Source organism: Carettochelys insculpta, chromosome 10 (assembly GCF_033958435.1).
Source record: "Carettochelys insculpta isolate YL-2023 chromosome 10, ASM3395843v1, whole genome shotgun sequence".
NCBI lineage: Eukaryota > Metazoa > Chordata > Testudines > Carettochelyidae > Carettochelys > Carettochelys insculpta.
Window position 1 is genome coordinate 6,550,455 of NC_134146.1, and position 20,080 is coordinate 6,570,534.

Genomic DNA, 20,080 nt, shown 5'->3' on the forward strand with positions numbered 1-20,080 from the left:
CCCCAGGTTTAACCTACCTCAGCTGCTCTGCTCCAACCTGCCCACTGACTCCGGATCTTACTTGCCCACACACACCCTCCGCCCATCCTGGGTACCCCCCAAAGTACTCAGGCTGGAAAGTGCCGGCAACTTTCCCAGCCGCTCCCACTCAGCAGCACCAGCACTGGACACAACAGGTCCCAGGGCCGGGTTCTGGGGGAGCTGACCTTGCACCTCTGGATGCAGGTCCAGGCTCCGGTGGCTGCTGTGGACTGAGGAGGAGCAGAGGTGCGCTGCTGCTTGGGAGGAGGCACTGGCCCTGTGGGGAGGGAAGCTGCATATGCAAGAGGCCTCCCCCTCCTTCCTTAGTGTAGCTGGGCAGCTCTGGCAGGGACAAACTCGTCCTCCCCTCCCCTGCTCACTTCCCCCATGGAAAAGCGGATGGCTCCCTGCCCCGCCTCCCCTGAAATATGGGAACGAAATTGAGTTGGTTTAACACCGGCAGCTAAACCAATTCAACTTAGTTCCATTATTTCAGCGGGGGCAGCGCCCAGAGCCACAAGAAGCTCCTTAAAGAGTCACAGGTGGGTCTGGAGCCACAGGTTGCCAACCCCTAGGCTAAACCACCTCTTGCTTGAATGAAGAGTCTCCAACTGCTGGTCAGCAGCATCTCCTGAGCAGTGAGCCAGCCCACTGAGAAACATGAAAACTTCTATAGATGGCACCTTCATTCCACCTGAACGGCGGAGCTCTTACCAAGATGCTTCTGTCCACCAAGCGGCAGGGAGCTTTTACCTCCACTAATGTCTCATGGGCTGGTTTGTACCTGAAGGCCAGTGTAGACTGGTGCATGGAGAAGGAACATGTCTGTCTGAGCTGGATCCTACAGTGCCACACTTCCCTTCTTTCTTTGTTTCAGACAATGCTACTTGATGGCAAGGGGAAGTTTAGGTGCGGGGGAACTCTCATCCATCCCTCCTGGGTCCTAACGGCAGCACACTGCGTTGAGACAGAAGAAAGGTTCAAAGTAAGACTTGGTATGGAAAAAACCAGCACTTGTGCAACCCTTTTTAAATATAGTGGATCCTAATTCAGGATCCTGGGGCTTGTCCTTTTGGGAGAAAAGATGCTACATCAGTTGTTCCCAAGCTGGGGTCCATGAGGGTGCTGCAGAGGGTCCGTGGGAAGGAAAAATAAATAAATAAATACAAATGGTCATGATTAAATAAGTTGCAAAGTTACAATCTATTATTATTTTTAAATTAAATCTCTTCTAATAACGTTATTAATTGCTGTCTGAAAATCTATGTTGTGATTTCCTTTTTCATTTAATGAGGCCTACATAGTGGCTGGAATTGGCTTTGATGGGGGGTCCGCGAATGGTTTGGGAGAGGTAATGGGAGGTCTGCCCGAGTGAAAAGTGTGGGAACCACTGTGTTAGATTATAGAGAGAATGTGCCATTCTGCAGGAAGAACTGGGTTGGCTAAGGCCTGTTTTATCTACCTGAGATTTTAAAAATATGCTATTAAACACATCTGGTTTAATTTAGCAGCTCAGACCCTGGCTTTGAACTAAGTGGACTGATCTATTGCGATCTCTCCTGTATACCGTGGAAGTGAAACAAAAGGGTAGTAAAGTCCCCCCACTGTAATCTCGGAACTGAGCTGGGGGAGCCAACACTCTGGAGATCTACTCATAAACCCTTTGGGCTTGCATCCCACTGGCTGGGCTTAGGACGCACCTCTAGATTCCTGAACTCAAATGTGGAATAGATTACGAGTAAGAGATGTGCAAGATCATCTTAATGTAGACTAGTGTTGGGAAATCTAAGCCATTGAGTGGGCCTCATGATTGTCATTATCAAGATGCTCTCCCAGGTTAGGGTAGTTTTGCTATCTGCGCTTGCATACTTAGAATTTGCAAGGTGTGCCAGTTGACTTGTAGCAGTGCTTTGATTGGCTGCAGAGGGAGCACATGGCTTTCATAGTGTTGTACGCAATCAACGTGTACCTAATTCCATGTACCTTCACTTTATGTGCATGTCCCTGTAGTAATATCACTAGGAAATTACACAGCAAACTCTGGAAACCCTGCATTGTGGGCAACAGTAACTGAATGTTCTTCAAGTGATTGCTCGAGTCCATTCCAAGTTGGGTGTGTGCATGCGCACGCCCAGTCGCTGGAAGATTTTTGCCCTAGCCTGTAGCCATAGGATTGGTGTGATGCCGCCTGGAGTGGCACCAATATGGCAACCAATATATGCAACCCCGACCCCCCTCCTCCTCCACTCAGTTCCTTCTCGCCACACTGCCGGTCGGTCGTTGGAGCTCTTGCTTTCTCTGCTCATTTCTTTAGCTAGTAGCCTACGATAGTGTAAATAGTTCTTGAAGAAGTGTAAATAGTGTTAGTACTTGACAGTTAGTCTTAATTTTTTAACTAGTAGCTGAGGCGGGGCTTTCTGTTCCCCTAGGTGCTGGGGAATGCCTGGCTCCCCAGGCTTTAAGACTTGTTCAAAATGCAGCAAATGTATGCCCAAAAGTGACCCCCATTCAACCTGTTTGATTTGCTTAGAGGAAGGACACGTCCGTGATCGCTGTCCTATTTGTAAGGCCATTAAGCCCAGAACTTTGAAAGATAGGGCCAACTGCCTTAAAGCCCTCTGAATGGAGGTGCCTGTTAAGCCTCAAGAGTCTCCAGCAGGAGCGGAGAATGGAGCCTCCTTGGCGCAAAGTGCACCGGCACCATCAACCAAGGTGTCACCTGAGGACTCCTGGCACGAAGAGCAGGTGCAGGCGCCATAGGAGTCAATTTCTGGCACCGAAGAAGAGGAGGCAGCACAAGAGGCATCACTTGCCAAGGTCAAAGCGGGTTGGCCTCAAGTCCAAGGCTCCGGTGCATGCTGCCGAAGGGCAGGAGGTGCGTCCATTGAAGCTGGTGCAGAGCAGGAGCCCGCAGGTGCTAGACTTGCCCTCAGTGCCAGAGGCATTTCAAGCAGCCCAAGGACTTCTGCAGATGACGGTGCTGGATCCTTCTCCGTCTATGGAGGACAGGTGCTTTAGCACTGAAATGGAGTGATCCGGGCTCATGGATGTGACACCGGCACCAATCCCTGCGCTCATGTTAACACCGGCACTGACACCCTATTAGTTGCCAAGTGCTCCGGTGCTGGGCCAGTTTCAGGTGCCCTTTACTCCGGCAGTGACACCGTCCTGCTGTGGTCATCTGCCTCTGAATCGGCATCGGACTCGGATTCCTTTTACTCGAGCTCCGGACGGAGTGGGAGCTCGAGAATCTGGCACCATAGCCGTCACAGGCAAGGTAGTCATCGCTCGGGTGATGTGGGTTGGCTGCCGGCTTCGCGGATGACTCAGCAGTGGCCCTTCTGGACCCCGTGGGCATTTCATGAGGTGCAGGGCCAGGATGTTGAAGTGCCTTTAACAGTGCTGGGGGCCCCGCCCATCCCACACTTGGCACCGTCAGTGTCACTGGGTGCCCCACCACTGGAACAAAGACAAGAAGTGGCGATCATTGTGGAGCCACCTGTGTCTGTTTTGTTGGTGTCGACCTTGGCACCATCATCGGCTCCGTCGCAGCTGGACTGGACCCATTTGGTGCCGGCACCATCCGTAATTGTACCAGCCCAGGCACCAGCATCTACTCAAGTGCAGGGAGTGGTAACGGTGCTGTTTGTGCCATCAGTGGCAGCGTTTTCTGGACAGCCAGTGCCTATGCCAGCTCCGCCTACTGTGCCCCCCAGTTTGCCCATAATTTCCACGGGAGGCCAAGCACTACTGCCCTTCCCCTCCAAATGGAGGCGCAGGGCTATCATCGTCTTCCTCCCTGGATGAGGCGGTGGTGGGCTTATCAGCCTGACCTATAGTGGAGGGTGGCAGGGCTTTTCAACAGCTCCTTAGGAGAGTGGCCTAAAACTTGGGGGTGCAAGCGGAGGAGGTCCGGGATGAAATGGATCCTGCCACAGACGTTGAGTCCTCTGCAGGCTCCACTGTGGTGGCTCTGCCCATAGTCAAAACAGTTAACATTATGTCTAAATCCGTCTGGCAGACCCCTGCTTCCTCCCTTCCTACAGCCAATAGGAATGAGAGACGGTACTTGGTCTCATCCAAGGGCAATGAACATTTGTTCATAGACCCCCCGCACCTGACTCCCTGGTAGTGGACGCTGCTAACCATAGAGAGCCCAAGGGTTCCAGGGTCCCTTCCTGAAAACTAGAGATGTGAAATGCTTGGACCTCTATGGGAGGAAGGTCTATTCAATGGGACGGTTACAATTAAGAATTGCTCACCAGCAGGCTCTGGTTAGCAGGTATGCTTATAATACAGTCAGCGCCCTGTCTAGGTTCTCTGAGATGGTACCCCCCAAAACCAAACAGGACTTACAGCCGTGGTATAGGAGAACAAACTGATTTCGAGGGCCGCCCTGCAGACAGCATAGGATGCTGCGGACGCTGCCATGAGGATTATGGCCTCCAGAGTGGCAATGCACAGCGGGGGCTTGGTTGCAGGTTTCCCACCTGCCTCATGAGGTCCAGCAGACGAGTCAGGACCTCCCCTTTGATGGCCCTACCCTATTTTCAGATAAGACAGATAGAAGACTGCATGGTCTGAAGGACTCTGGGGCCACCCTCTGCTCCTTGGGCCTGCATACTCTGGACAACCAACGCGGGCATCTTAACCCCCAACCTTAGCAGAGACAGTTTCCGCAGCTACAAAGGGATGGCTGGTGTCATCAGTGGCATATTTGGCACAGGTGCCTATCCAGGACATCTGTAAGGTGATCACCTGGTCCTCAATTCATAGCTTTACAGCACATTACGCTCTGACGCAGCACGCAAGGGTAGAGGCTATGCTAGGCAGGGCTGTCTTGCAGTCTGCCTGGGGCTCCGACCCTGCCTTCTAGGCATTGGCTTGTATTCACCCAACTTGTAATGGACATGAGCAATCACTCGAAGAAGAAGAGACACTTACCCATTCTGTAACTGGTGTTCTTTGAGATGTGTTGCTCATGTCCATTCCAAAACCCTCCCACCTTCCCCACTATTGGAGTAGCCGGCAAGAAGGAACTGACGGAGGGGGGGCAGGCAGTGCATATATTGGTCGGCATATCAGCGCCACTCCAGGGGGCGCTGCACCAACCCTATGGCTACTGGCGAGGGCAAAAAGCTTCTGGCGACCGGACGTGCGCCTGCGCACACCCCAACTTGGAATGGACATGAGCAACACATCTCAAAGAACACCAGTTACAGAACAGGTAACTGTCTTTTCCTGGGCCAAACACAGAACCCCAGTGGGCCACAGGTTGCCCACCACTGATGTAGACCCAGCTGGGCATGCATCCGTCCTGTAAACTGCCCAGCCGTGTGGTGGTGTACTTGGAAGTCTGCACCTAGGAGAACGGTGGATTTGAAATAGATACAGTGCTGTGGACTGATGGCACAGACAGATCAATGGGGAGTGCTTTGTGCAGCTTGTCAACATAGCTGTGCACATGTTCAAAGCATAGGAAAATGTCCATCACATTTACCCCTCAATCACCAAACAAGCCAGCTACAAGCATTGTTATAGATGGTGCTTGGTCCTGCCCTGAGGGCAGTAGACTGGACTTGATAACCTCTTGAGGTTCTTTCCAGTTCTAATATTCTATGATTGCTCCCTTCACATTCAAGTAAAGCCCCTTTGGAGGCGTATTTCCTACTTAACGGCTCTGACAGCAAAGGAGTAATACAGCCTCTACCTCAGCTGCTCTGTGAAAATACTTTTTGCTAAGCATAGTAAAGTAGACACACGCATGAAGTAGCTCCACTAAGGGAATCAGCAGCACTCCCTGCCCCAAAATCTGAGATGCCAGCATGGGCACTGATACCACTATGAGCATCTTTTTGGCCCATCATTCGGCTCAAGTCTTTTGAGACTCTTCTCTGGCTCTCTTTTCTCCATTGTAGCCACTGCAATCTGCTTGTCCTTCCTTTTAAGGCCCCTTGATGTTTGGACCCTCCCTGCTCATCTCCTATTGTATCTTACTGTGTTGCCCCCAGCAGTGTTCTGTCGCAAACCCCTTCACCCCACCTCCCACATAGCCCTGTAGCTAGGGAATAGTGCGTAAAGCCACTGCCCTGGGTGATGAAGTTCCAAGTGACCAATGGGTGTGCTGCACAGTAACAACTGTAATGTCTTTGGTGGTCATGACATTCGTACCATACAGCTTTTAGGATGGACAAGTCCAGGAAGTCAGTCCCCAGTGGGCTTTATAGTTCAACCCATCAGCCACTAGCCACCTGCCAAAGACCTGGTACAACCTTACTGCTTTTGCTGTGCTGTAGATCTGTTCCCCACAACTTTTGGGCTGGTTCTCCTGAAAGGATTCCAAGATTCATTCTGTGCGACATTTCCTATTGTAATATGGACACTCTAGGTCAACATAGTAGAATTGTGTGTCTTAATGCTGTTGATGCTGTATGATATGTGCAAGATACTTCACAGGCAAATCAAAAACACGAGGCTTGTAAGGCTAAGTATAGCTGTTAAGATATGACAGAACATAAGGTGCACAAATTCATATTTTTTAAGAAAACAGGGACAAGTCTAGGCGCTCAATGGATTTTAGTCCTGCCGTGCAAGGCGTAGGGCCCTCACCTCTCTCTGTATTGCTTCTGCAGGTGAATACAACCGTCGGCAAAATGAGGGCACAGAGCAAACCATTTTGGTTGACAAGTGTGTGAGCCATGAAAACTACAGCAAGCAGAGCTCTGATAATGACATCGCCATACTGCATCTGGCTCAGCCTGTTATTGTCAACAAATTTGTGCTGCCTATTTGTCTTCCCAACAGCAATCTGGCAGAGCAGGAGCTGACAGCCAGTGGGAAGCAGATGGTGGTGACTGGCTGGGGCAGCACAAGTGACACCTCCCTGAATTACTCCACTGTTCTGAATTACATTGATATCCCCATCGTCTCGCGGGATGCGTGCGCCCAGGCCATGAGGCATGCTGTCTCTGAGAATATGTTGTGTGCTGGGCACCCTGGAAACAAGCAGGATGCCTGTGTGGGAGATAGTGGAGGCCCCATGGTCACTAAGTTCAAGAACACTTGGTTCCTCGTGGGACTGGTGAGCTGGGGAGAAGGATGTGGGAGACAGGAGAAGTTTGGCATCTACACCAAAGTCAACCAATATCTGGAGTGGATCCAACAGCAAATTAAAACAATTGATATCTCATCTAAGGGCTGATCCTCTGTAAGAGGGAGTGGGACAACTGTGGCTGTGTGCTAACGACAATACACAGTGCAATGTGCTCTTAGGCCTTCTGGTATTAAACCTAGCATATATAAAGAAAGACTACATTAACTTTGTCCTCTTTTCCCTGCTGTTTCCCCCTTCACAGGTAGTTCTTTGTTTGTTTTTTTGTTGCTGTTTGTGGCTGAGTGCTGCAGTGTGATGTTACGTGACACACACACAGGGGACTTGACCCAAGGAGCTTGCAATCCAAGAGTGAGACAAAATAGATGATGTTATGCCCCAGCCTGTAACTTACTTTCCTAGTCACCTGAGCTTTTGGGGAAGAGCAAGGGTGTGGATTTTTCTCTTTATGTGCTGAACAGGCCAGGCAAACACACCCGCAGCTCCTGTTACAGCGGTATAAGACAGAGGTGTTCAAAACAGCACAGGGAAATTGGGGAACTGAAGTTGGCCAGCTCGCCGTCTGGAGTTACGTGACTGAAGGGTTTTCTTATCATTAAAGATTGATTAGGAGGGTTTTTGTTTTCCTGTGCTGCATTAAGGGGAAATGATTTCAGGTTTAAAGAGCAAGATCTAAAGAGGAACTTTACCATTTCAGCCTTACCATGGCACATTAACTAGTTATCCCCAACGTTCAGCTTGCTCCCTCACAGTGAGTCCAGTCTTCCATCCCAGGGCTGCCATTGTATCACTGCTCTGCTCCCTGTGTTCACGCATCATGCCATGTCATCAGTTAAATGCAACTTCCCTGCACACTTAGGTACTTGCAAAGCTGGGCCATGATCCCCCTCCTGTTGAACTCAAGGGACATTTTGCTGTTGACTCCAAAAAGAGCAGGAGCTGAGCTTCAATTCCTAGCTTTTATACCACTCCAAGATGCACATATGATTCTCTTGTCTCCCAATTACTGGACAAAGCCAGGTATATTTGCTAATGCATCACAGTTGGTGGTGTAGGTGGCACCCAGTCCTGTTACTTTATTTACTGATCTGTGTGGCCAGTAGGAGTCACAAGACAGCCTCAATGTCAAACTAAAATCAAAGATGTTGTAGGCTTTGCCTTCTTTGCTAACCTGGTGAAAATAACTGTTCCTATGGATGGTAAAATGAGCCTTCAAGAACTCAGATAATCCAGGCACCGTGGTAAATGGTGGTAGCATCTCACCCACCCTTCCCACCTGGGGTCAGGGAGGTGATGATCCAATTGTAATGCTCCTGGGCAAATTCTTGCAAACAAAATCTAAGCCCCAATCAGCAATGCACTTTTTTTTAATGCATGAAATTAGTCACATGATTTCAGGGGTTAAAGGGGAGCTTGTGTTTCCATGCTTACCCAAAAAAAGTCCAGCTGAACTTTAGTGACAGGCCTGGACTTGATACAGTGCTGGACTCTGCTGAAATACACTTTCCTGGTGTGCTTTGTTTGGGACTAGAGCTGCAGCAGAGGGTGTAACAAAGGGTGTTAAATACAGGATTATGTTTCTTCAGAGGAGAACGTTTGCAGGAAATTGAACCCTGGGTAACTTAGCTCCTGAGTACTGGAGTTGCTACAACTGAGCGAGAAGGAAGGATTTGCCTCTTCTATTACCAATAGCCTCATCAAAGCATTTAAGACAAGGTTACAACCACAGGTTGAACGTCTCTTGTCTGGTGCCCTTGGGAGCTGTCTGGTTCCAGATGAGAGAATTTGCCGGACCACGGGAGCTCAGTGTTGTCTAGCAGCATTACCAACACTTCCACTGCTTACTGGGCTCTTAGAAGATGTTTAGGGGGTAAATTACAGCTTAAATAACAGCACAGAACACTGAGAGCCAGGACTGGTGGTTGGAAATAAACTTATGGGACCCTGGGAAACTTGGCCGCAAGCGGTTGCCCAGCTGATTAAAATCACGCCAGATTATGGATGTTGCCAGATGAGAGAGTTCCAGAGATTAGAGGGGTTCAACCTGTACAGGCAGCAAACATGAGTAGCCATGGCTATCGCAGGGCAGTACTTGCTTTCCAGCAAACAGCTCCTCTGAATCCTTCTGCCCATGTGCAAATCTGAGGGTCGCCGACTGTGGTAGGTACTTAAGAAGCTGAACTGTTCATGTATCATTCAAACCAGGGGACAGCAATGCACTGCCAAGAAGCCCTCTTTTGGAAGCCCTCCCACAAAGCATAGCTGCTACATCTAAACCCTCTCCAGGGAGCCTTTTGTGCAGGCTCTAAAGATGGAACAAAAACTTTTTTGCTGGAGTGTGCAGCTTGGCTCCCTGGACACTACAGGGCTGCGTAGGCTCTGTCAATATTTGTGCTAGGTTAATGATCAACCTCCAAGCCCCCAGGACTCTCTTTGGTGTGCATCCAAATAGTGCAGCTAGCACCTTACAGCGGTAAGTGATTATAATTATCACCCTCTCTCTATGTGTAAGGATTTGGGGCCCTGGCTTTGGAAGGGACTGTTGGGGTGACCAAGCTGTCTGGGCCGACTTGCTCATACGGCTCCCTAATATGTGAAGAAGTCCCCGCATTGCCTCTCAGAACTCTCCCTGGCAGGTGTGTGGTGCTGGCCTGTGGGTTCACGTGGGCAGGTGGCTCACTGAGCAAAATCCAGCATTTGGAGCTCACTTGACAAGCCCCTCAGGAGCTCTACAGGAGCCACAAGACTCCAGTCTCACCTGGCCAATGTGTAAGCCAGGTCTAGGTGTGAAAATCTTCAATGACTGAAACAGGGCCATGGGCTTGGGCCAGGCGCTCTAGTCATTGCCACTTTCCTGGGGTCTGGCAGGCTGCGCTATTTGCCTTGTGAGCAGAGCATTTGGCTTCCTGCCACAATGTGCAACGGCACTTGGAGAACACAAATGGAGTCAGATTAGTAAGACCAACAAAGCCTAGTGTTTTTCTGCATTGCCCCCTCCTATTTTCATTCTCTCTCTCTCCCTTGCTACGTGCTCTGCTCTGCTTATTTTTGTTCAAGATCAATCTAGTAACTCGCTCTCCTTTTTGCCGGACAGGTGTCTATGAACCAGAGGGGTTCTGCACGGCCCCGAGAATGGCTAGAGGTTCCTTACTTGTGCCATTCCTCTTCCTCATGTGTTCCATCTACAGCAGCTGGTCAGTTTCATTTTCAGGTAGGAACTTCTGAGCTACGTTAACTTCACTTGCTCATGCCGAGAGCCTGGAATTAAAGTTAGGCTGCACCCATTTTCCGAGTGCAGGTTCCTGAAGGCTGGTGAGAGGCACGTCCTGAAATGTACCAGAGAAAAATGGATGTTATTCGTAGAAATTAATGAACTCACCCTATCTGGGCTTTCTACTTGTGGCCAAGTAACTTCCTGCTGATGCTGGAGTTTTGGGATTCACTGAGTTATGCCCAGAGGGCCACATTCTCAGATGTGAGTGTTACGGAGTGTGGAGGGCCCCAGGACCTGCACCCTCTCTGCAGTTAGGTGCGACTCTCATTCAGTAGATGGAGCAGAAGGTTTATTAACTGACAGGGACACAGCATCAATACAGCAACCAGAAACAGTCAGTCCAATCCATACTGGGGATTGGAGGTCCCGAGGGGGTCCCCAAACCTGGGATCCTGCCTCTCTTTTTCCTCTCCAGCCTCCAGACTGCCTCCAACTGCTCAGCTTCCAATTCAAACGAGCCAAGCTCCACTTCCCTACTTGGTCCTGTTTCCCAGGGAACAAAGGTGTCACCTGGTTGCCCAGGTTACAAAGATCAGGCACTGATGTTTTGCTCATCACCACACACCACCCCAACGTCATCACATTGGTGACCAACGTTAGGCACCCAAATGTGTGTGTGTGTGCAGTGATTTAATACCTCTGCTTTGCTTTGCTGTCGTGCTTTTTCTATGTAGGCCTTGAAACACCTCACAAAGGCAGGTAGCACTAACCCTGTTTTTGTAGAGCTGTAACGAGAAATGACAAGCTCAGCCAAAATACACATGTCAGCATTAGAGCTGAGGCCAGAACTTGGTTCTTCTGACTCAGCCCAGGGCGCTCGGCACTGGGCCTCACAATGCTCCTGCGACTGGAACTGCAAAGACCACAAAATGCCTAATTGCAGCCGATTGCAGGATCAAGGCTTCAACTCTAATTTAAATGGCTCACTTCGGGCAGCCAGCTCGAAAGTATAGCCCAAGCTCTGGGCAGCTCCTCCGGGCTTGGTCTGCAGGATGCTGTTGATTACCACACCTACAGTTTGAGAGTGCTTCTCTGAAGCTGAGAGAATTATAACCATTGAAGTTCTTCCTCTGCCTTCCAGACCCTTAGGTCTAGTAATTTACCGATGCAGGAATTGCATTCTCACTTCACAAGGCAGAGATACAGGGATTCCACTGCTTAATTATAGGAGACTGAGACTTAACAGCTTCTTCTATTGGTCCCCTACTTTACCAGTGCTGCTGTTCAACAGGAAAGTGACACCATTCCTGTGAACTTCATAAATGCAAAACCAAACATTTGACATGCAATATACAGTCTGTACCAAATGTTTTAATGAGAACAGGAAGTGCACAATGCCACTGCCCACACAAAGGAGAGGTCGGGAACTTTTCACAATGCTGAATGAAGTGGTAGCAATTTTCTTTTATGGTGCTGCCTACGGGCACTGATATCACAAAAGTGATTATAAGCAATAGCTAAGCAGGTGGATGTGAAATATTGCAGACTTTCCTCCACTGCTCTGGTCCATTGGAAGCTACTTTTTTTTTTTGTCCACAGTTCTTTCACACTGGAAGAAAGCCGAGAGGCTGTTCTGCGTTGTGTCTGATGGCAGAACAAGGAGCAATTGTCTCAAGTTACAGTGGGGGCAGGGGGTGTCTAGGCTGGATATTAGGAAAAACTGTTTCACCAGGAGGGTGGGGAAGCACTGGACTGCGTTGCCTGGAGAGATGGTGGAACCTTCATCCCTGGAGGATTTTAAGTCCTGGCTTGACAAAGCTGTGGCTGGGATGATTTAGTTGAGGTTGATTCTACTTTGGGGAGGGGGCTTTCCTAAGGCCCCTTTCAGCCCTAGGATTCTGTGAGTCTGCTAAAACCAAAACATATTAAAACAGGGAAAGTGAGGAATGCTTTATTGCAGATATCTATTCAAGATGTTCACTTTCATTTCGGCTATGTTCTTCTCCTGGGTTTTGCCTTCATCTTTGAGATGACTCATCACAGGGCCTGAATGTTCCATTTTTTTATGTCTTGACATATTTTTTATTTTTATTTTTATTTCATTTGGACACAATAAGTCCATAATTAACTGAGGTCAGCCTAACTCTATGGATGGTCATTAGTGAAAATAAATGAACTTTCACTCAAAGCCATGAATTTTGAGACAGGGCCCTTTTAAATTAACTATGCTTTTAATCCACTGAAATACTGTTCAACTGGTGATGATAGTTTGTTTGGGGCATAGACAAACTGAGTAAAGTTGTCTTTAAGGTCCGGTCCATTTGTTTGAATGTTGTCTCTTCTGCTATGCTACTTAGCCAAAAGGAAGCATCGATTACTCATTGCCATCCTAAAGGTGAATCTTTGACCTTTTGCACCAGCATTAATGGTCAGCTCCAATTTTATTTTCTTAGTGTTTGTGAGAAAAGATGAGGCACATCAGGTGCTGAAGATCCAGAAACGCGCTAACCAGTTCCTGGAAGAGATTCACCCAGGAAACTTGGAGAGAGAATGCTTTGAGGAAACATGCTCCTTTGAGGAGGCAAAGGAGATTTTCCAGTCACAGGAGAAAACGGTGAGGAACTGAACATCAGGAAGCCATAGGAGAGCAGTGGGGAAATATCAAGAAATGCCCTCACCCAGAATTTCCATTGTATCATAAACCACAAGCTCAGGGCCACTAGAATGCTAATGGTAGAAAAAATATATATAATTTTGCTCATTGCCATTAGTTAATTCTAAAAACGTAAGTAGATATAAAACAACCCAGAAATTGAGTGACCTTAACAAGAGTGCACGCACAGGCTCTGGAGTCCTAGTTCCAGGTTGCAGGTGAATTCCAAAGGAGAAAATAAGACGTCAAAAAAGCTGGTTGAGTAATTCAGTGCTACTGAACCATGCCATGAAGGAAATCAAGCTTTTCAAAGGCAACGGGTGATTTTTTTTGGATGTCCAACTTGAGCTGTGTTGAAGGGCAGTTTCAAGCTGATGGATGTGCACCATTATTTGGACGTTTGGTCCCTTTAAAGTGCCACAGGTTGGGTACTGAAACTACTAGGCAGCTTTTAAAGTTGTGGCCAAAGTCAACACTGTCTTTGCCAGTTCTGGAGATCATTAATTTACTTCAGAGGCTCAGGGATGAGGGGGGCCTCATAGCCCCAGGTACAGGAAATAATATAAAGGAGGTACAGGCATTGTGAGGGCCAGAGGTGGGCAAGCTTATCACTTCTCAAAGAAAAGTACAGTTATCTACAACCAGCTGACTTAATGGTTACGTGATAAACTCTTCTGTAGACTCTTAGCTAAGAGCCCCAGGTGAGACATTGAGAGGCTAGAAGATCAGATGTTTCAGACTTTGAACGAAGAATCAGGACTGTTGGCTGCTGGGAAGTTAAAAAAGGAAAATCTTTTGGGACTCTTTATGCCTTTCCATGTGGTATTTTCCAAAGCAAAATCACCTGTCCCCCTCAACCTGGCTCAGTATTAGTTTAACCAGTGGACTGTCACGCTGAACCAGTGGTTAACTAAAGAGGCATTCTCTGGAGTGAAGGGGGAACTCACAGCTACAGTCTAGGTTAGATAGGGAACATGCTACAGGGATCATCGTTTCCTCATGCATGTAGTTATAGAAAGATTCTGAGAATAAGATAGTTGCAGAAGGTCACCAAGGAGGAACTATAGAGAAAGATACAGCCGAAAGAGAACCTGCTGCAGAAGGTTATAAAATGGAAGCTACAATGATTTGGGCATATTTGCAGAGTGAACGATGAACGAAAAATCATGACCGAGGTATTCGGCATAATGGACAGTTTGAATAGGAGAGGCAAACCCCACGGAGAATGGGTAGATGATATAGTAGATTGGTGCAGAGCTGGTCTACAGAAACTAAGGCACTCCACACTGTACGGGGAAAGATGGAAGGAAATAGTGAAAGAGGCATCAGACTCCAACAGGTGCTGAGCCCATGCTTATTGGTGGTGGTGGTGGTGGTGAGTAGGTAGTGCATTTTCAGTAGGTAACGTGTCTTTCCCTATTAACTAAAGTTTTCCTCTCTTGTGATTATTTCTTGCAGATGGAGTTTTGGTTTGATTACAAAGGTAGGAGAGGGGGAGATATTGTCTCTGCTTTGTGTGCGGCTGTTGGTTACTACAGGGCGATGTAGAGCAACGACAGAGTCCTCACCCCCAGGCATTTGCTAAGTCAGGAACTGTATGTGACCAGGTAGTACATTGTGTGCCTCTTCTCCCAAACAGATTTAAATCCCTGCAAACTGAATCCCTGTAGGAACGGTGGCGTCTGCAAACTGAAACACTACGACTATTTCTGTCTGTGCCCCCCACTGTTTACAGGGAAGGTGTGTGAAATAGGTGAGTATAGAAATGCACACACGGGCATTCTGCCTTGAAGAAAGGGTTGAAAGTGAAATTCGCCCATAGGCACCAAGGGTCGCTCTGGTCTTTTCCACCCGTGTGCGGATTTTTCTCCATCCATGTGTGGAATCAAATTTTTATATGCACCGAGGCATGTGTGGATGGGCACCACCAGTAGAAACAGAAAACCTGGCTGTGGGCTCTCTGATAATCAGCTGGCATTGGACTCTCCACAAGCACACAGCTTACAGGCAGTGCTGATGGGCAGCTGTGGTGCACAGGGCTGAATGTCACCTATTAACTCCACTGGCCTGATCCAGGCTCAGCTGCTCTGGTGCCCTCCAGCCACTGAAAAACCTGCGGGGATCAGAGACCTGCATGCCCTGGGCCTCCGTTATCGTAATAAGCCATTGCATTGAACGTGTCAGACACACCACCAAAGCTCCGTGTACAATTCAATCATGGAAAACCAGGTTGACATCACAAGAACAATTTTAGAACAAAATGGAGGTGCAAACGCCGCCCCCCTTTTTTAAAAGAAAAAAAAAAAAGCAGCAGCAGCTTCTGATTCTTTCCCCACTGAAATGCCACCTTTGGTCTGCAAGCTGGAGCAGGATGAGAAGTCACTACCCCAAATAGCCAGCAGTAATTAAAATTCACTCACTCTTCCTTTGTCCATAATGGGCTCCCTGGGATGTTTTATTGACTCATGCTGGTCAGGCACAGTTTGGTACAGTGACACTGCTGTTATTGAGTATCTTTCCTAGTGTGCCATCATGGGTAGTCCCTCCCAGGAAGAAGTGAAGGCAAGTTCTCTGTCCCCAGGTGCTTGCAGACTGGTCGCAGAAGGGAAGCACGGGAAAGTCTGCTGGGCAGGACCTGTCTCTCACTCAGTCAGGGCAGCATGTAGCTCAGTGAGGCCCCAGTCTTGCTATAGTCTCTAGGTGTTACTGTAATGCAAATAAGGGAGGAAAGGGGTTAAGACAATGTGTGTCAGTATGTGACTGCTCAGAGCTGATCCAGCAGCGTAGAGGCTGGTGTGCTACTGGGAGGTCCTTTCCTGAGCAGGAGCTAAGTCCATCCACATGTTCCTCTGCAGAGAGGTTGGAATGCTGGTACAAGAACGGCGGCTGCTGGCAGTACTGCCAAGCCACAGCCCACTCCCCTGGCGTGGTGTGCTCCTGTGCCGAGGGGTACGTGCTGGGTGACGATGGAAAGAGGTGTATACGATCAGGTAATGGCTCCAAGGCTCTGGGTTACTTACCGTGAAGCGCAGAGCAGGTTTATAGCCACCGTCCTCCTCTCTTTGCTGGGCTGCTCACGTGCCCTGGAGCTGGCACACCCGCCAGTGGCTCTGTGAGAAAATCTGCTGCACTGGCGCTGAATGGCAGTGTGCTAGTTTATCAACGGAAATGCCAGCAGCTTGGCTGACCTGGCTTTTTCTCCACCCCCAGTGATTATTCCACCCCCTTTACTGAGGGCACACCTTGATCCTGAAGCTCAACTATCCCACTGGGGCAGGGGGCTGCAACCTGCAGCTCTGGAGCCGTGTGCGGCTCTTTAAAGACTCCTTTGTGGCTCCTGATGCAATGATGACAAAGTTTAAAAAAAAAAAAACCTTCTCCTGATTATTTTCAGTAGTTTGGTGAATGTCTAAAAGCTGAACAATGAACAACTCGTATCTGAACAGCAAACAATATGTGAGCTCTAAATGTCGAATAACTCTCTCCCTTTAATATGTGCAGTGCATTGTGGGATATGTGCGTGCACTCTTCTTAAAACAAGGGTTACAAAAAATACGGCTTGATGTTATTTATCAAGGACCGTCTCGCATTCACGTGCATCATGGCTCTTCCATTATTGGGATATTTTACCAAATTCAGAAAAAAAAAATAGCCCTTGTTCTTTTGGCTGCTGGCTCCTGCTCTGGGGCTTGTAAGCTGTCAATGTTATCTCAGGTGGAAGGGATTCCCAGGGAAGTGAAACACACCTGGTTCCAGGCCAAGCCAGGAGTACGCTGCTGACTCAGTGACCAGATGGAGAGCTTGGGTTGGTGCCTGACCCGGCCTCTCATAGTACACTGGGTAAATGCACTCGGCAAGGGGCCATGGGCAGCACCAGGGACTAGGAACCAGGGCAGCAGTGGGTTTGGTCTGTCGGGAGCAGATGCCCATTGCACAGCTCTTCACTTGCACTTGGTGGTGGGAAGGGTTAGTGGGGGGTCTGTGTTTCATCTTCCCAGAGGAGCAGAATTAGCTGAGGGATCAGAACATGACACTCAAACCCAAAGGCCGTTCTTATTTTTCAGCACGGTTTCCCTGTGGGCTGATTAAGAGCTCCACACGAGCTTTGAAGGAAGTTGCCACTGGGCTCAACGAGATGGCAGAGAAGGAAGCCCCCGAGCTCAATGGGACGGTGAAGAGAGGTGCCCCAGAGCTCAAAAGTACAGCAGAGGAAGGAACTCTCAACTTTCTCAATGGGATGGCAAAGGGCACTCCCCGACTCAATGCACCAGCAGAGGAGGACACCCCTAAGTTAAACAGGACAGCAGGTGGCACTCCCAGACTCAATGATTCAGCAGTGGGGTGTTCCCCCAGACTCAATGAATCCATGGTGGAGGGCACGCCCAGGCTCAACAGGACAGTGGAGGGGGATGCACCCACATTTCACGAGTCTGTAGAGGAGGAGATCTCTGGACTCAATGGGTCAGCAGAGGATGGTGCCCCCAGACTCAGTGAGTTGGTAGAGGGGGGAGCCCCCAAGCGCAATGGGTCAGCAGAGGGGGCCACCCCTGAAGTCAGTGACTTGGCAGAAGGGCAGAATGTGCACAGTGGCCTCAATCAGACAGAAACCGAAGGAAACCTTACAGCTGGAGATCTGCACAGCTGGATTACTGTCTACCAAACTGCAGAGCTTGGTACCAGGATAACTGGAGGATCTTTCTGCCACCGTGGCCACTGCCCCTGGCAGGTAACATTTCTCTTACATGTTGAGTTTCAAACACCATATCACCTTCCCTTACCACTGCTCATGCTGCAGTGCTGCAAGGACCTCGTCAAGGTTTTCCCAGGATCCCTGTTCTGGGCCAAACAGCACAGCATACATGCTCAGCGTATCTCTGCAGCGTCTTTTCTGGTGGCTCAGGCTGTAGTCACCTCGTTCATTGCTGCACATGGGATCAGTAACATAGTTTACTTTACAGCTCCTCTTCTTGCAATACAGCCAACCACACAATCGTCAGTCTCCAGCATGTCCTTCACATTTGTTTGTCATATATGATTCATGAGTGAAACATTACATCTACATCAATGAGGGGGAGTTCAGAAATTTTCTGCTTTTGTTCTGCTATTACTGTTTAACTGGTTACATTTAGTGAGCTCTAACTTTCCTGATTTTGAATAACCACATGTTATAATGGTCTACCATTAGGGTATTATACCTTTGACTTATTTTGGGCCCTTTGTGAACAATTTCCCACCTGGGACTTCATATTCTAAAACAAAATCCTAGAGAGTGCCATCCCTGGCCTCTTTGTAATTTGCCCCTTTTTGTTTGCTTACATTAGCAAAGTAATATCAGGGCCTGAGTCTCAGCTCTTTTAAACAGGTGTGTAACTCCATTGACTTCTGAGACACTACGTTTCAAAGCACCGTGAAAGAGTTCGGAAGCAGGACTAAAATTTATAAGCATCAAAGCGCTCAAAAGGCATGAAATGCCAAACATTAAGGTGTAATGCTCACCTTTAATCATGTTTGGGTATCGCTACGTCTTTAACCTGTGGGGCACTTTAATTTACAGCTTCTTCCGTTTCTGCCTTTATGTTATTGTGATTAAAAAGGGCATGACAAATTATGTCCCCCAATTTTGTCCGTCACCTCTTTTATTTTAAAAATGTCAGCAATATCAAAGCTGGTTGCACTTAGCGTTGGTGAAGGAATGTTGGCTATTTCCAGGATGTTAACTTTGAGCGGCCTCAGCTCTATTAAGCACAGGGATTATAGTGTTGATTTAGGGTCACCGTATTTGAACTGTCTAAAAAGAGGCCACCAGTGATACTGTACTATAACATATCACTACAGCATGAGCTGGTAGATGCTGGTACAGATACACTCTCTCTCAGATGTGTCCTCTTTTGAAAGTTCAAATATGGTAACCTGATTCATTAGCAAAGGCCCCATTTCACTCAAGGCTGACAACACCTGAACACGGACCAGCTAGTATTAAAAAGCGGGCTGACCGGTACCCTTAACTGCTCACCCTGGAGTTCAGTATTTTTATATTTTGGTTTGGTGGTTTTGCGCAACTTTATTAGAGCGGGAGACCTGTGAGAGGCTGGCTTAGGGCCCACTGCCCTAAAATTGAAGGTGCCCAAGAGTATTCCCAATACTTACCTTTCCTGTCTTGGCCCTTCATTTTCCCTCTTCTTGTGCAGCTTCAGCTACATGAAATTTTAAACTAGAACAATGTTTGGTTCTCAGTGTGACTGGGCATTGACTTTGCTTTCTTTTGTTCTAGCACTGCCCAATGTTTGCAACGAGCATTGGTGCTCACATTAGCTTTGTTTTCGCTGCAAGCCTTGCAAACCCATTTCGGGTAGCAGTGTGAATTCCTATCCTGGGCTGGTGCTGCTTCTGCCCTGTTCACTTTATCATTTGCCATAATTACACCCTTAAAAATATGCACCCTAATGACATCACACACAAATGCTGTCTCATAAAGTTAATAGGATTGTCTAGGAAACTACAACAATCCAGCTTAATGTGTTGCTCTTGTCTTTTCTCTGTAGGTATTTCTCCGCAGTAGCAGAGGTTATGGGTTCTGTGGAGGGACTTTAATCAGCAGTCGCTGGGTGGTCACTGCTGCCCACTGCCTTGACATTGTTAGGCCACATCATGTTACTGTAGGTGAGTGACCCCACAACTGTAAAAGGCTTTGCACTCCTGGCGAAAATACGACAGCCTGACTCTGTTAACTAGAATGGCATCGGGGTGGCCCAGTTCTTTGAGGCTCACTGCTCAGTTTATAATTTATTTTTTCTAACTTTCCATCCTGAAAATGGCCCCTGTGTGGTGACAATGGAACACGCTAGTAGGAACCAAGCTTCAGGTTTCTGTCTCGTTTATCTAAAAAAGATAACAGGGCAACTCTATGGTTAACAGAGTCACTAACAAGAAAAACTTTATCCCAAATTTGGCTGTTCTTAGGGGGTTCCTGCAGGACCTTGCCATGTGTGCACCTACTTTCCTTTGAGCAGAGGTTGCTGAGCAGCTGGTTGCAGGCGTCTAATGCCTTTTAGCAGAAATTAATGAACAGGATGATGAAGGT

General features: G+C 48.2%; 1 protein-coding gene across 1 annotated transcript in view; it reads left to right on the plus strand.

Moving 5' to 3' along the window:
* The window catches only part of PROC (protein C, inactivator of coagulation factors Va and VIIIa), a 34,775-nt gene that overhangs the window by 13,274 nt on the left and 1,421 nt on the right, over nt 1-20,080 (plus strand). The window contains exons 7-15 of the mRNA XM_075004596.1: nt 899-1,016; nt 6,654-7,217; nt 10,227-10,343; nt 12,800-12,960; nt 14,458-14,482; nt 14,639-14,752; nt 15,855-15,989; nt 17,064-17,725; nt 19,542-19,659. Coding sequence (XP_074860697.1) covers nt 899-1,016; nt 6,654-7,217; nt 10,227-10,343; nt 12,800-12,960; nt 14,458-14,482; nt 14,639-14,752; nt 15,855-15,989; nt 17,064-17,725; nt 19,542-19,659 — 2,014 coding nt within the window. The remainder of the gene's footprint in view (nt 1-898; nt 1,017-6,653; nt 7,218-10,226; nt 10,344-12,799; nt 12,961-14,457; nt 14,483-14,638; nt 14,753-15,854; nt 15,990-17,063; nt 17,726-19,541; nt 19,660-20,080) is intronic.